The 16932-nt window shown below is 46.0% G+C and overlaps 2 protein-coding genes across 3 annotated transcripts in view; one reads left to right on the top strand and one right to left on the bottom strand.

The window, feature by feature from the left end:
• LOC117185766 (zwei Ig domain protein zig-8) overlaps window positions 1-16932 on the bottom strand; it is a 47856-nt gene that overhangs the window by 2874 nt on the left and 28050 nt on the right. Inside the window, exons 3-7 of one of the 2 annotated variants that reach the window (XM_033391568.1) lie at window positions 9441-9518; window positions 9237-9369; window positions 2036-2155; window positions 1829-1925; window positions 444-544 (exon numbers count right to left, since the gene is read on the bottom strand). In XM_033391568.1, coding sequence (XP_033247459.1) covers window positions 444-544; window positions 1829-1925; window positions 2036-2155; window positions 9237-9369; window positions 9441-9518 — 529 coding nt within the window. The remainder of the gene's footprint in view (window positions 1-443; window positions 545-1828; window positions 1926-2035; window positions 2156-9236; window positions 9370-9440; window positions 9519-16932) is intronic. The other variant, XM_033391569.1, reaches the window with a different exon arrangement.
• Window positions 13021-15646, top strand: LOC108160625 (E3 ubiquitin-protein ligase MARCH4). The gene is made up of 6 exons (XM_017294744.2): window positions 13021-13164; window positions 13234-13774; window positions 14376-14510; window positions 14723-14942; window positions 15002-15063; window positions 15121-15646. Exons 1-6 carry the CDS (start codon window positions 13146-13148, stop codon window positions 15497-15499), a joined length of 1356 nt encoding a protein of 451 aa, XP_017150233.1. The 5' UTR covers window positions 13021-13145; the 3' UTR covers window positions 15500-15646.

The following is a 16932-nucleotide window of genomic DNA, read 5'->3' as shown; positions in this document are numbered from 1 at the left end:
ACCCTTTCAAATGCTGTGGCAGTACATATACTATGTCTGTGCAAATATACATTCCCTGTATTCCCTGTATATCCTTCGACATAATCATCCGATTTGGATAAAATTCATGAAAATAGTTATATTTCAATAAACGATCTGCCTTTAGACTCTGACTGACTCTGACTAACTCTGACGGATGCGGACTGGGCTCGCATATGTAGCGCTCTGCGGAGTGTAACTAGAAATTTTCTTGCTGACTTTGCTGCAATGCAATTACTGTAGTGCTCCGACCCGTCTCATCCTGCAATTGGCATTACAAATGGCGAATGTTCCGGCATTGCCGCTAACAGGCAACTTCCACTTCCCATCATAAACATGCAAAACTCTCTGACATCACAGGCACACAGATGCATATATGGTTAGGTGATTAGGGGGATGGGGGGATGCACCGCCCTTACTCTTACCAATAATTACGTGCACATAGACGCTCGAGGTTTTCGCCACCGTGGGCACACAGGTGTAGTTGCCAGTATCGCCGGGCATGGCGTGCTTGATTTTTAATCTGCTTCGCGGAGAGAAACGGAGAAGGGAAAAGAGAAACGGAGAAAGGAAAACGAAAACGAAAAGAGAAACATAGAGAAAATGAATGTCAGCGGGGGAATGCAGGCGGAATAAACGTTAAAGGGCTTGAAAAAAATACAAAAACTTTTGCTACTTTATGCGATGGCATAATGTGTGTCGAGCTGCTTCCTCCACGACTGGCTCTAATTCCGAGTAACCTTACCATAAGCCCTTTTTTCCACGCCCTCTCAGTTTCTCTTTCTCTGTTTTGTTAAAACTCCTTCCATCTCTGTCATTTGCACCTGCATTTTATGGTCGTCTGGGCCGTTAGTTAACAGCATAAATGGGCAATGATCAGGGGGCCTGCAGTGAGAGCCGAGGAACCATCAACTGCACCCCCGACTTTTGCATTTACTCCGGCTCCGTCTCTGACTAAAGCTCCTCCTCCTTCTGTGACTCCAATTCTGGCTCCATCTCTGGCTCCATCTCTGGCTCCATCTCTGGCTACTGCTCTGACTTTCGTTAAAGCAAATTAAAAGTCACACACGGCTAACTCAAGCATCCTCCGGTGAGGATGGGATGGAAGCCAAAAAGCCGCTTTACGATTATACTCTCCCAAGTGTAACCCAGCGATACTCACAGTAAAAGAAAAACTACATACGTCCTGTTTATCCATTAAAAGGATACATTTTTCTGTTAAACGTGTTTCAAAAATAGCTTATTTTTGGAATTCAAGATGATCAGTAAATACCTCTCATGCAAGGCATTAAATTGCTATTAGGAGTGCGTTTTAATGAATGTTATGCAGATGCAACATCTTCATCTTCGGAGATATGCTAACCAATCGAACCACAAATCTTTTGGGACTTCAGTATCATCATTTCATCTGAAACTTTCATGGTGTTCTCCTCGGGGTCTGGCTTGAAAGTAAGCAGAAGTAGTACCCTCTTTATAGACCCTGCTGACAGGCCCAGGCCCAGCACAGGTTACCTCTTGAAAACCCTGTTTGCACAGCAATAGGAGGACAGTCAGACAGTCCTCCAGCCTAGACTTGTCCTTCGCTTTGGCCTTAAAATGTCATTCAAAGTCGGAGTCCGTGTCTCTGCCTGTGTCAGGAGGAGAGAACACGGCCATGTTGGCTTTAAATTCCCGCTCCGACTGGCTGGATGGCTGGTTTCTGGTTAGTTCTGGCCTTCATTAAGTGAAGCGGCATTTTAATTCAACATAACTGAAATGCTCGGCACACATTTGCACGTTTGTATGTAATGATGGGAGAGTCGTTACATACCTCGAAGTCAGGCCGTCCGACCAATCATCCTCGACGCGGATGCGGGCCATGGAGCTGTCAATTTCATTCTCGCCTTTGCCATCAAGCATTTCGCTGCCTGGAATGCAGAGAAAGAGAAAGAGAGAGAGTTGCAAAGCAAATTGAATTGTGCGAATGAGGTGCGGATGCCACATTATGCTGCGACAGAGGTTCATTACGCATACGCACCTTTGTACCAGAATATGTTGCCCAGCTCGTGGGGTCCCTGCATAATTTTACAGGTTAGGTTAATGTCGCTGCCTGTCTTCACCATCAGATCTCTGGGCCCAAAGATTTCCGCCTTGAGTTCTGGAAAAAAGAAAAGCCAAACAAAAAGCGAAAGCGAACAAAAAGTCACTTAAGTTGCCAACAGACAAAGGCAGGTTCCGTCTCGTAACAATGATAATAATAATAATGTTAATGATAACGTCCAAGTGCGCGTTTTTCTGAGTGTGAGTGTGTGTGTGTGGGTGTGGGTGTGTGGTAAGGGAGAAGGTTGGGGAAGGGCCCTACTTTATTACACAGAAGCGTGTCTCTATTATGCTGGCGATAAGCTTTTGTTATGCCATATAAAAGACAGTCGTACGCCCCGTGGTACTACCTGCACTTCGCTTCTTTTTTTTCTTCTGCTATCTCTGTGGAATCGTCTAAGAGAAAGTGCTGTGAATTTCGTTTTCTGCTTTCTATTCCATTTGAATCCAAAATCAAAATGTCAACATTGAAGTGCCTTTTGTTGTTTCCAGCGTCAATGATTTCAATTGGGAAAAATCCTCGTGGACGGCTTCGAAATGCGATTTTTTCCTTAAAGCTTATGATTGCTGACAGTTGCCTTAATGGAAAACGTCTCTGCCATCGACTTTCCTCATTTCATCCTATTCCCCCACACAGCCCTCCCTCTACCTCTAATGCAAGTGCTAAATAACATCGAGGAGCAAACGGGAATGGAGAACAAACAGCAACTCTTCCATTGCTGTTCCACTTTCACTCTTGTCTCGTAAACTGGCAAGAGGAAAAACTTTCGCAGGTCCTAAACAACCGCAAAGCCTGTGGAAATAAATTGCAGCACCGGGGGGATAGGCGGGGGATCAGAGAGAGAGCAGGGGAACTGGTATTGCAACTGGAACATCTGTACATAGGACTCCTGCGGCATACACACATACACGCACGCATTGATGTGGCTAAGCTTTGCTGTGGCAGCTGCCGCTGCCTGCCATTCAATCGTGTGGCAGAACTGAGCGAAAAAAACGAATTTTGAAAGCTTGAAAAAATCTTTTTGCGAAATACCACATACATAAATATGTTACAAAATTGTTTCATACTTTGCATGAACTCAAAAGGAGCGCTTCTCATAGAGCCCAGGGTATTATTGCCAGGGGGTATATAGGCTTCGTATTAACAATTGATTCAATATATCTAAAGTAGTGTCAGTAACTAACTGGATCAAGAAGTACTTTTATTCATTTAAGAAGTGCGCTTTCCTCCATTTTCAACTCAACAAAAGATATAATAAAATCAAATTAGCAGGTATCCCTAGTAGGAATACACATTACATTTTTAGTGAACTTTCGCCTTTAAATCAGGTGTTGTGTGCGTGCGTGTGTGTGAATTATGGAGTGTGAGTGGGAATGGTAGATCAGACTGGGTCCCAAAAATGTTAATCTAAATGAAATGCCAAGTGGAAAAAGTAATACACATCCTCGAAACAAAGAAGAGCGAACAATGGCATAACAAAATGAAGGGGAGAACGAGAACAAACCCCAAATGGAATTCGAACACGCTGGACGATTATCTGGCTGTTTTATAGACCCGCACAGGACTCGCTTCGCTCCACTCTAGAGAAAAGCGCTGAGTATGGCACACTGTTGTTGTTTTTGCTCTTGTTGTTTCCCCAACCCCGTGGCAGCTGCTGCTTCTGATGGTTGTTGTACCTGGCAAAACAATTGTGGCAGCGAAAGCTAACCGTCTATGACTTCTGGCAACCCCAACAAAAGGCAGACAGGAATGGCTGGGAAAATTATTGCCGCACACATGCAGCTGACAACGCGCTTGTGGTTCCCACGAGAAGCACGGGTGCTGTGGCAGGGTGTGGGTGTGGTTGGGTCAGGTGTGAATATATGTGGAAGCCCGCATGCGGCAGAAATGGCTCCATCTCTCGACTCTGACTCTGGCTAAGACTCCTCCTGCTGCCTAATGCCCTACCTGCTGACAGGGAACATAAATGCGAGCAGTTTGCTGCATGGCCACGGCGTGCAGTGGCGTGGATCTCCCCAAAGGAAATTGCTTATTTAACTATAATTAGATTAAGTGTTCCCGGCAATTGGTGAGCTGCATTATGAATGAGGAGCTGCATTATGGCCAGCCGATTCTAGGCCCATGATTCTGGCCAGACCCACAGCTGTTTGAAGTTTTCATTAGACACGGCCACAGTTGACCCATGCCAAAAAAAATTGCAAAGTCTACTGCTGGCTGCATGCCAAAGTCAGAACGACTGTGCATGTGTCTGTTCCTGTTCCTGGATCTCAGAGCAAACAAAGTCCTTACTGAGTCTTGTTTACACACGAGTCAGGACGACGTGGGCTTCGGCCCAGGCTCAGTAGCAGTGAGGCCCTGGAATATTTTTGTGCAGCCGCAGCAGAAAGCGGAAAATAGGAACTTGGAAAGAAGAGCAGATGCAGAAGGCGGAGATGGAGATGGAGGAGAATGCATTTTCATTTTTCTTGATTTCGCGCATAAAATGCGCATAAGCCTATATGGCCATAAACATTTAGAGCAATGAACTTTGCACAAGCCCGGGCCCCGACATGGCATACTTTTTGGGGCCAGACCGAGACCGAGGAGCGTTGCAGCCTAGCTCTCGGGTATCCTTACTCTCAATGCTGCCTGCTGTAAGGGCTGTAAAAATTTATTACCCTTCAGCAATGTTGATGCATGTTTGTACACATGTAACAACATCTGAGTATTTATTGCCCGAATAACCATTCCGAACTAGGGCGAAAAGGATCTGTAGGCATTAAATTGTTTAAGTCTTTAAATTCTGGAGAACAATTAATTGGAAGCAACTTTTTGTGGCGCTCCAATTGCTCGGAACTAATTGTCAAATCAAATAAACAAATTCAATTTGTAAAAGTCAGCCGCATTGCCAGCAGCACAATTGATGAAGTATTTGTGTGTCTTCCTCCTCCTTAGATGAATCCACTTCACTCCATTCAGTTCTTATTTGCCTGTCCAGATCCGGCTCAATCCCAGTCCCAGTGCCACTTCCATTTCCATTCCCGTTCCCACCCATCCCAACAATGGTAAAATGAAAATGCCCAAAACATCATCATCATGGCCCGAGTCCCTTTCCAAGCCTATTTGGTATCCCCCATTGTTGTGATTATTATTATTATTAATAATTCGACGATACTGCAGAGACATTAATCATTTCCTCTTTCTCTTTCTCTCTCTCTCTCTCTCTCTCTCTCTCTCTCTTTAAGTATCTGCCTCTGCTATTCCGCTGTGCAATATCTCAGTAATTTATCATTGGGGCATTTTTTGGTCTAGGCATTCGACGGAGAATGTAATTTGAGAAGCAAATGAACGAAATGGGAAGTAAAACATTTGATTGTCGGGAAAATTGTCCGGACCTGCTGCTCCTGACAAAGCTCTTGCTTCTGCTGTTAGATTATGCAACACAAGTATTTATAAAAATTCATTATCCCCGTTCGGAGCATTTCAGGCTCAAGTATCCACAAATGGTAGAAGTTTCGTATCCCCTAAAGCTGCTCGGCTTATATTACGTACCATTTTGCATTCAGGAAGAAATCCTTCAACTGGCAAAGGTGTTTTCAGTTCGGTGCATCATCAAAATTGCCAGCATATTCTTAGCTGTTGTTTTTTAGCCGCAAGACACCCCTGAACCCCCTTAATTCACAGAATATTGAAAAAATTCGTTGTTTTTGGCAATGTCACTTAATGGGTTTCTATAAGCCGCAATTATGTGCTTATTGACGGGAGAGACTTGCGATCCCGATAAATTTGAGGTACGGAAAAGGATTTATCTTATGAAATTTACCAGTGATTGGACCTATTCTACTCCCTGATATGCTGTCATGCAGAAAGTATGGAAAATGAAGCAGTGACTACTCCTACCATAGCTGGGATTATTACGTGCGCTTGATTGCATGCAATTTGCCTGCTGGTAATGTCAACAGCATCGCAGAAGCATTTAAGGACATCTTAGGAACAGCTCGGTTTGGAGAAGGAGTAGCAGCATCAGCAGAGTGTTGCTTTATCAAGTCCGAAATGAGCCATCTACTTGGCATCTCCATCTCGTCAGCCACGTATTCAAATTGCCTTCAATACCCCGCTCTCTCTCTCTATCTCTCTCTCTCTCTGACAGCTGCAGCTTTTCCACTCTGCGTTGCCTTTTGCAATTTGTTTTTCCCTTATCCTTCCAGTCTCTCCCCTCTTCCAAGAAGTCTCAACCAAATCCCCCAACCCTTCCCCCCTCCAAATCATCCTTAACTAAGGAAGGTAGCGCTTACGCTTGATTACATTCGCGCTGGTAAACAAATTTTTCCAGAAGCTCAACAACACCTTTCTTTTTCTTAATACGAGTATACTCTGCCAGAGAGTATTACGATTACGCCAATAACTTTCAGTCGAGCACTTATATTTATCTAAGAAACTTTCATCGATACCGGAAGCTGAGACTCATACGAGGTTGAATTCATAAGGTCTTAAACTGTTTTTGTAAGCTTTTATCAGTTAGAGTATCAAAAGCTTCGGGTCTCGTTCTCCCTTCTCCTTGTTTCTCACTATATTTGTCCTTGTCCTTGTCCTGGTACTGTCACTGTCACTCTGCCAGCCGCTGTCGCTCAGTTTGAGTGGGACTGGTGCAGGGACACATAATTTAATTTACAATTTGCTCACTTTATCAGCGCGTTTGGTAATTTGCCTTAAATTCGAAATTAAATCGAGGACGAGGGGGTCGTCTCCAGCTACATATCTGTCGGCATATAAACATTCCCTCCTCTGTAGCACCTAGGTGGGGCTACCCCTACCCCCGCATCTCACTCTGAGAGTCTCAGAGTCGAGAACATAAAGTTGGTAATTTAAGCAATGGAGCGAGCGGCTGCTGTTGCATTAAAATGTCAAAAATATGGCTGCCAGGACGAAAGAGGAGGCCCAGTACAGAACCGACGGCGGGGGCGTGGGCGGAGGCGATTTATGTTTATGATGCGCTGGTCAGCCTGGCGCTATTTTGTGTATCATTCTTGGAGTCTTGCCCCTGCCCCACTGTCTCTCCACACTGTGTTACCGCACACTCCTCTGACTGACGGGCGTGTAATAGAATTTCAGTGGCGTCGAAAAGAAGCAGCAGAAGAGTGGGAAAAAACACAAATTTATGGAATTTTTAGTGCAATTTTTTATTTGCATAAGCGCATAAAAAATTTCTGGCATAACAACAAACTTGTTTGCAACGCGACAATGGCAGCAGACACCGCACAGTGGAAACACTAGAGTGTCAAATTGCGTACAAAAATAAATGCACATTATTGGAGTTCTAATTCTGTAAGAAATGAGAGCACTGCCTTCTCTAGCCTTCCCTTAAGGACTCAGTACGAATCCGTTGGAGCAGAAAAATCAGTTTCAAAATGGAAATGTCATCGAATGATCATCAAATATATAGAGACTGAAAAAATCGTATTATTTTCTCATATTCTTTTGTTTTTATTTGCCACTGCTGCGTATTAAATGCTATCGAAAAGGATTGAAAGGTCAGGTCAAGAAATTCCCCTTGAGGACATACTCGGACATACATTTTTGAATACCTTTTTACTATCATTTTCCCATTTACCGGAGGTTCTGTACAACTGTTCTGTGCAGACTGTTAAACGCTAGTTGACTCCCATTAAATTTATCTTTTGCATGCAATAGACGGAGTTTCACCTAAAATGCCTCCCTGTACTGTTTGTTCGCACACCACTGTGCACCACTGACCTGCTGTTTGCTGTTTCCGCATGAGTGGCATGTCGAATATTTTACTCGTACGAGTATATGCACACTTCTTTTTGGGCATTCAAATGAGTGCGAACGTGGAAGGAAGCTCTGGGAATACACCTACCATGGGTGCACATATACATATACACATTCGTATATACTCATATGCACCAGTTTGGCAGTCATTTGCATTTCCGCAAATGTAATATTTATGACTTCTATGTGTCTCTACCCATGAGTGGGTCTGGCTTGATGTTGGGTTTGCCAGTCTGTCAAGGGTCTGCTGTTGGTTTAGTATGCGTGTAAACTTATATGCAAAGCTCTCTTTGGTTCTCCTGCCAGCACTAAAAGATTCATAACCGAGTCAGAGCTGACCAAAGCATTTTATTCTGACCGAAAGTCGCTTGTCCATGTGGCTAAAACAACATCCATGCATACACACAAGTTCGAGTACTGGTAGAAGGACGTGGGGCGGGGGAAATCAGAGATCAAATAAGCTCATTGGGGGCACTCTTCCGCACCAGAAGCTTTTAGCTAAATGCATTTTGCTAATACAAAATTCGATAAAAATGCACCGAAAAAGCCACAAAGGTTGGTTCACAGATGCCGTCAGCTTGGGTCGTCCCAAAGATCTTCTAAAAGACCATGCAATGAATGGCTATCCATCCAGAACTGCTGACGTGGCAAGGGCACAATGTGTGAGAAGGGTCGTCTTCGACCTCAGCCCCAAGTTGAGTGCAAACTAATTACAATACCCAGAGGTAAGTAATGTCCATAAAGAGCTTCCACATAATCACATATCCCCTTAACAGCAGCAGCAGCATCTTCAACTGCTCGGCTGCTCGGCAGTCCAATTTGCACATAATCGAATTGAAAATTTTATAATCACGAGCTGGAGAGGACGCCCCAGAAACCAGTTAAAAGCGGGCCACACACGTGCAGAGAGGGGTAACTACTGAGGGGCACATAACATGAATATTGTATGGCTTCCTTAAGCTCCTGAAATCTGCCTGGCAAGCTGGAACTTCCAGAGTACATGTAATAGTGGTCGGGATGAAGCATTCTCTCGTAACACATAAAAGTAATCACTTCAGTGGCTTGTGACCAGTTTTGAGAGAGTTTTCCCCTCGTTACATGCTCTTTCGATTGGGTGTTTGGTAATGTAAAAGGTTCTGATTATAATCAAAGGCTGACACATATTTCAAGGATAATATTTTGCAACAAATGTGTGCCTTAAGGGGATACTTATGCACTTATTATGCTGCCTTGTGGGGCTCCAAGGCGAGGCTAGGAGGCAAAGATATGCTCCAATGCATTTTGGAGGATCATCACTTATCAATAGCGGACTGAGAAGGGCGACCTTCATATGGAAAGCCTCAGGGCTGTGTGCGGGGCGGCTACTCACCCACAACATTGAAGGTGTATGACAAGGACATCTTCGGCTCCGTGTTGATCTGGCACTCGTAGACCCCCGAGTCACGGGGCTGGGGATACTTTATTTGCAGAGTCCAATTGGCCGAGCCATCAGGTCGCAGGACCTGTACATAAAAAAGAAAACATTTGAATCCAATATTAAGGTACTCGTACTCCCCTATCGGGTAGAACTCACCTGGAAACGCTGATCAGATGTATAGGTTGTGCCGCCGGCGGTGAGTATATGCAGATCACGTTTGCGTATCCAGGAGACCTAGAACGTGAACAGGAACAGCAGAAGAGAAAATTGCCATGAAGTGCTTTCCTCAGTTACATTGCTTACGCCTCGGCGAAGTTCCGAGTTCGGGGAGCATTACAAATTCCGCACTTAAAAGTTTTTCCCCTCCCATGTGTCTTTTTTTTTGCGGATTGTGTCTTCCGCTGTTGCTATTCACACCACTTAAATAAGAGGGACGGCGGTATACACAGAAACAAGACGAGGACGAGGATGAGGTGGGTAAAATGAAAAACAAAGCGTAAAGTTTTCTTTTCCGCTCATTTTTTCTTGGTGTCTTCTTGCCGCTTGCCGCCTGCTCCTGGCTCTGGTTAATCTTTAACATTTTGCTTTTTGTTTCTGGCATTTAATCAACAAACAAACAACGCACAGGCGCCAAAGGAGAGACAAAGGACGGGAAGAACAACCACGAAAAGTTGCCGAGCATAATCCGTGTACATTAGAGCGTGAAAGGACCAGCGCGCGCGTATGCGCCACGTTACCCGGAAATGAAGGACGCTCTCAGAGACCGTCATATAAATTGGCCCTAACAATTGGCTACTGTTTAAGCCAGACGACTAGTTGAAAGGTCACTCGGTGAGTCAGTCGAATGCCAAATGTCGTCTAAGCTGCCTGTCTCAGCGCAATTTTCAATTGTTTTAAATAGCCTTCAATCCTTTTGACCAAAGTGGAATCGGAGAAATGGTGGAAATGGAAAAATCGAAAGAAAGGCAAGCAATGAGACAGCTTTGACGCCATCTTCAGCCTTTATTTGGAAGCATTTTTATTATTCCTTGAATTACATTTTCATTTGATTGCCCAGCGCCTTGGCCTTCGCCCTTAGCTGGAAAATCTTTCGGGGAAAGCCATTAACCATGATTTTGTGTGTGTCTCTCCCTGGACTGGGCCAAGATTTCGTTTTGCGGCCCAGCATCGGCATCGAGCCCTGGCACACTTTTGTGTGCCCTTTTCGGCACATTGTTGCCAATTTATTTGATGACCTTAGTTCTTGTCCTCGTTGTTTCCGTTGTTCCCGGCTATTGTGATACTCAATTTTAATTACATTGCAAAAGTTTTGTCCCCAGCCCCGTCTCTGCTCTACCCTCTGTCCCTGCGAACTTTAAATGTTTGCTGGCTGTCAACATTAAAGTTGAAAATATGCTGCCTCATTAATAAACTTAATTGCTCAGCCCCGTGGGCTTGGTTTTTTCCAAAAACAAAAGTCATCTTAAAAGTAAACCATTCAACTATGTGCCAAATACGCATTCGGGTTCGGACTCGGGGGCGGGATCCAAAGGATTGGCCCTCTAATAAATTCATTCGATTCGGAATCAGCACCCATTGCAGGCGGGTCACGTAATACGTAAAAATAAAAATCATTCGCTTGTAAAACTTTTATGTGCTGTCGCTTTTATGCCCATAGCCGATGTCCTGGCCTGTCCTGGCCTGGCCAGATGTAAATTAAATCGCTCAAATCCTGGCTATCATTGTTGTGCCACAGATTTACCCATTTCATTTCGTTCCATCGGACAATTGTCGCCGGCACACACTGCGTATGAGCAATGCCATAAAGTGAGCTCGAAATTAACTGCTAAAAAGGGATGTGGCACACACTAAATAACTATCCGGATGGCAACTCAATAGTTCCAGCAGCCATTTCAGTCGAAATAAAGAAGTACTAGGAGAAGGTCCCATTGATATTCCAGGCCCGTTGCTCTGGCCCTGGCGCGCACTTAAATATTTCATTTTGCCGCTGGAATCTGCAGAAATCAAAAGTGAAAAGTTTTCCAACCCCAGACGAGAGACGGCTAAAGCCCTGCTCAGGTAAAGCCAGATCCCCTGTCAAGCTGGATCCCCAATCTCCGAGTTGCTGAATTCCCGTGAGTGGAGGGAAACTTTGCTCTGGGTATAATTTCCGTAATGTCTTTAGGTTTAAATAAATACCACAAGCATAGTTTTATATTATTTAACACTTTGTGTTCGTTGTGGCTGAGCGCTGTGCGGCCAAAAACTTTCGCTTTGCGTGCCTCCTGCTTCCTGCCTCCTAACTCTGACTCTTACTTTCTTTTTGTTTTTCTGTCATCTAACAGCACTGGAAAATGAAAGAAGTTTCCGCTGTTTGTATGTCTGTGTGATGGCTTGGGCGAGCGTGTGGAAAACTTGGCGAAAATACATTAAAAACTTCGCTGACGCATTTTCTGCGTCTCTAGCCAAAGGACGTTAGACCCAACCCCACTTGACAGAGCCAAAAAATAGTTGCACTTGCAGTTGCTGTTACAGTTGCAGTTGTTAGTTTGTTACAGCCCAGCCAGCCACTGGCTTTGTCCGAGCTTAGGAAATGGTGCGAGAATGAACGGAAAATCGACTCGATTCCCATGCGGTTCTCATGAAAAGGATTCCAATTGGCAAATTACTTCGCATCCACTTAATGAACTCGATACTCGTACAAATTAAATTCTTCCCTTCCGCCAGGGGCGACAGCGACAGTTGCCAGATGAAGACTTCAATGGCAACTTTTTTGGAGCAGTTTGTAAACAGAGTTGTGAACAGATTTTGACTCGTTTTTTCCTTTCAGGCTTTGTGTTGTTTCGATGGGGTATGAAGGTTGTCTTCCGTATACTGGCATTAAAAAGGGTTCACTGCCTTTCCAGAAGGCCTAAAACTTTGTTTAATATACGCTTTTCTTTGTTGTTTTTCTGCTGTTTTTGTTGTTGTTGGTATTACAAGAGTAAATTGCTCGTGCTCATGTTCGCTGATGTAGCGCCATGAAGCGTTTATGAAAATGTTGGCGGCACTCGGTGCGTAATAAATCAACAGTGAATGGACAATCCTGTGAAGTCAAGTTGAACAAGCGGATTCCGCGCGGCTTCCAGCAAGGGCAGCTAAAAAAAAGGCGAAAAATGCAAACCAGCGAGGGCCAAACACGGAGGCGGGAGGTGGAGTGCCAGTTGATATGGTAATATCAGACTACCTCCCACACAGCCAAAAGGGTGGTGATCGGGTGTTGGAGGGGGCCCGGGCTAACGAACTAACGGCACGGGCATAAATTACACTCCGCCTTGGAGCGGAGTGGCGCATAATGGAAGCCAAGCGCCGGCAAAGTTATTTGCCGTAACTGTTACACTTTCAATTTTGAGTTTATGGATGCAGCCCTGTCCTAGAGAACGGAGGATGGTACAGGACTCAGAGCTGGGTGCCAGTGCGGGCAATGGGAAGGCATGTCTTCGGGGGCACTGACAGGGCGCGGTTCCAGTCTGTCAATTACAATTAATGTTTGCGACTTAGCCCGAGGACAAGTTTGTTTTTCAGCCAGCGCATGCATAACTGCCTCCATTAGGGACCGTCCGAAAAACGGATGCAGCTATATACTATACCATATACTGTTGATTCTGGCACGAGCGTGGATCGATATGGAGTAAAACCCCCTCCAGTTGTAAATGACTTTCGGTAAGTATTTCCTGGAATCAGGAAGCATTCCGTGAGCTACACTTCAAAAGCTGAATTTATCTCATAGCAAAAACATAGAAACGATAGCTAAAGCATTCTCAATTTTAAACAGACAATGTGTTAAAATTTTTGGTATAATTATTTTTGGAACAAACTACCCAAAGGATTTTCTAAAGAGTAATGGAGTGCGAGAAGATTGGTGAGTGTGAGCGTTGGGTACTGTCTGAGATGAGATACTATTTCAGGTATCCGTTCCCTCTCTCTACAGTAGAGACCACCGTTACTGCTGGTGACCTCAAACAGGACACAACCCTAGAGCAGGAGCTCGAGGGTGCACTGTCCTCGAGCAGTGCCGATGATACGCCACCGGGCATGATCATTGTGGGGAGCCGCATCAGTGCCAGGCAGGAGCTTATGGAACCAAGCGTTGCGGACAAGGATGCGAAAATCGAGGGCGAAAATGAATTCGGAAAAGATTTTCAAAAGGATGTTGAGCTGCCACGGGAGCCGGAAACTGACTGCTCCATGTCGCTGGGCTTCAAGCCACGTGTCCAGTTCCAGCGGGTGCCACATGAGAGCGTTGGCCGTCTCTTGGCCAGCACCGAGGCTGCCCTGGCAGCCGCTACCAGCTCGGCCTACGGCACACCCATGTCCACGATTGCGGAACCGTTTGCCACATTGCGTCACGTTGTCGACGAGGCCACACAGTGCAACAACCTCGACAACGAAGTGTCTGCCTCCAGTGAGTCAATGTCCTCGCTGGGCTCGCTCGTCTGTCGTATTTGTCATAACGCCGATAATCCCGAACAGTGAGTAGCCCTTGGTTATAAAGGCCTATCTATTTATTTATCTATCAACGACGTGTGCCAGGACAGAGATAAAGGGGCTCACCCTGTAGGGCTCTGTCATTTGGGGGATATTTGTTGGTTTTTTTTTTTCGTAGGTATACTCCAAATGGGTTAACGGGGGAGTATCTGTCAAAACGATATTTATCGAGATAATGGTGTACCTTGAATACCCTGCTTCCGCTGTGCATATCCAGGGTAAATCCACTTCCATTTAATTGCGTTTGAGCAGCCGCAAATTGTGCAAAAAATTAATTGCATGACATTTAATGCATTTAGCGAACGACCAACGAGCAAATGTAAATTTATTTTAATTATTAAAATTAACACTGCACGTAGCCCTTCCTCCCCCTTGGCTCCTTTTTTCGCGATTCCTGCCTCTCTCTTTCTCTGTCTCTTTCTCTGGTTCGCCGTCTTTTAATCCCCTGATTTTTCATTGTTGGCGCTGTTTACACAACCCCACACCCACACCCACCCACACTCGTCCGCCCACTTCCTGTTCTTGCTTCTCTACGAGTAAACTGCCGCACACACTGCTGATGTTTTCATTCCGATTTGTTTGCAGACTGGTGTCGCCCTGTTTGTGCAAGGGCTCCCTGACATATGTCCATGTGCAATGCCTGGAGCGCTGGATTAGCACCTCGCACTGCACGTTATGTGAACTCTGCCAGTTCCAGTACAACACGGAGCAGACACTGCGGTAAGTGGAAGGAGCAGCAGCAGCAGGAGATCAAAGACGCACTCGGCTCACAGCTCCGAAGCGTTTTAATCAGCTGAGCTGCCGCTGAGTCGGCTTTTCCTTTTCCCTCCTGCTAATTGCAAGGCCTGTCTTTGTCAGTGGTTTACTGGGACTCTGATTCCGATTCTGATTCTGTTTTTGATTGTGATTGTGCATTTTCCCTCTTGATGTAGGTACTCCTGTCTGCAGTCGCTGCGAATTTGGTATTCGCGGGCCATGAGCCGCCGGGCCCTGCAGGAGGACTGCCAGATGTTCTCGCTGCTCACTTTGGTGGCCTTTGGGATCATCGGCACCCTGCTGGTAGGCATCCAGTACTATGCCATGAACAACCAGTCCTGGGCTATGAGCAAGCTCTGGACAAAGTCCTGGATGCTGTTCTTTCTGTTCATGACGGTAAGAGTGATTCTTCCAGGTACTATTCTTAGCCTCTAATCGGCCTCTGCCTTCCACAGGTAACCGTTTACTTTGCCAATATTTTTATGCTGGTCAAGTCCCAAGTGACGCCTTGGTATCGGTAAGGAAATCCGTAACCCCAAGAACGACTCCATACATATCCTCCTATTTCCTCCAGCTGGTGGCAGTCAGCCAGAGACATCAAGTTGATTCTGGAGAACCGGCGTCCCTTTCCGAATCCGAGTCGCCTGCGACACTTGGCGATGGACGCCGGCTCGCTCTCCGCCTCCATGATCACCCACTACGATCAGCAAAAGCTGGCGCCGACCACGGCAGTGACCTCTGTGCCAACAACCTCCAGCGAGGAGGGGCTTGAGAGCAGTCCCGGCCGTCAGTGGGGCAAGCGTATGGAGAGCGCTATGCTGGCGGCCGCCATTGCAGCCACAGTGGAATCGATTGCCGACGCCAGTGCCCGGGAGAGCGAGAGCAAGGCCGCGCAGCAGCACAGCCAAGAGCATCATCATCCTGGGCAGCCACCGGAAGGCGCCGGCAACTAAAAGGGCAATGACAAGAGCCATAGAGATAGACGGACACTGAAAAGGAGCAAGTGGCAAGGCGGTGTATGCGTGTCATTTGTTTAATGTAGTTTCAATGCTTTTAATGAACTTTCCCAACGAGCAGACTTCAATTAAGTCGGGAGCTGGTGATGCTGCTGTTCTAGTTCCTCTTCCGGTTTCTGTTCGTGGCTGTAAGGTGCTTGGTACGTGGTGCGTGGTGCGTGGTGCGTGGTGCGTGGTGCGTGGTGCGTGTCGGTGCCTGCACTTTGCCTTTGCCGGCTTCCTTCGAGCCGCACAACTTCCGCTTCCTGTCTCACCTCTTCCTTCACCAGCCCCCCAAAGCGAGGAAATTAAAGCTGATACCAGCACGAGGCATGAGGCAGTAGAGGCTGCCACAAAATGCCTGATAGCAGAGGCAGTCACGTGATTGATGGCTCATAAATTAGTCATTTTCCTTTAGCCGGGGTATGTGTGTGTATGTGTGTTCATGGGGGGAAACTCGTTAAGGCCAGGACCACGCCTACGCCTGTGACGGGGCAACACCCACAGGACGTTGCTCAGTTGTCGCCTGTCTTGTTTGGCAATTTTTCTCCCCCCTCGAGTGCAGCCTCCAAATCGCCCAGTAATTTAGTCTAAGCCTCTCTCCTTCCACCTCCGTATCTGCCTCTCTATACCTCTGCCGTCATCTAATAACAGCACGAGTCCTGGTTGCTAATGCACACTGGTTCAAGGGCCGGATGGAGTCAAGGGAACCTCCGTTCGGTGTTTGAATTTTGAATGATTCGACGCACTGTCACCACTTTGGACCACTGTGAGCCGGCGGCTGGGACTGGATGGGATGGCCTGGCCAGGGGCTAAGCCGGGCTAAACAGGGGACGAGCCGGACGCCCACCTAACGTGCTGGCCATGTTGACATATTAGGCCCTGGCATCGTTACTGCTCGTTCTGAAGGGTTAACCACCCACAGCGCCCTTCAATCATTTGCCTGTGGACCCCAATGCTTAGGCAATCACGGTCCGAATGATTGAGTGCCTGCAAATCCCAAGCGGAATTTTCATTTAAGAGTATCTGGCTCAGTTTCCATATGCTCTTTTTTCTTTTTCTTTCCTTTATTATTGGCTCATGCGCTTGCCGTAGGTCTCCGCGTTTGTCTCTCTATTGAAATGATAAAAAATCTTTAAATTGTAAGTTAACTTTTTAAAATTTTACTTTGAATTATTATTAAACTACAATAATTGGATCTCCGTACTATTCATTGGAACCTCCCGCGACACGATACTATTCCTGCACTCCGTCTATTTCCTTTTCACCTAAAGACCACTATATTAGCTATTTCCAAACCACATCGTCCGTTTTATCTCTCTATCTTTCTATGGAAAAGTTATTGGGAGAAATAGAGAGATCGAGGCTTAGGATTCAGTAACTGGCAATTT

This window comes from Drosophila miranda, chromosome 3, assembly GCF_003369915.1.
Source record: "Drosophila miranda strain MSH22 chromosome 3, D.miranda_PacBio2.1, whole genome shotgun sequence".
Taxonomy (NCBI): Eukaryota; Metazoa; Arthropoda; class Insecta; order Diptera; family Drosophilidae; genus Drosophila; species Drosophila miranda.
This window is presented reverse-complemented; position numbering and strand designations above follow the sequence as displayed.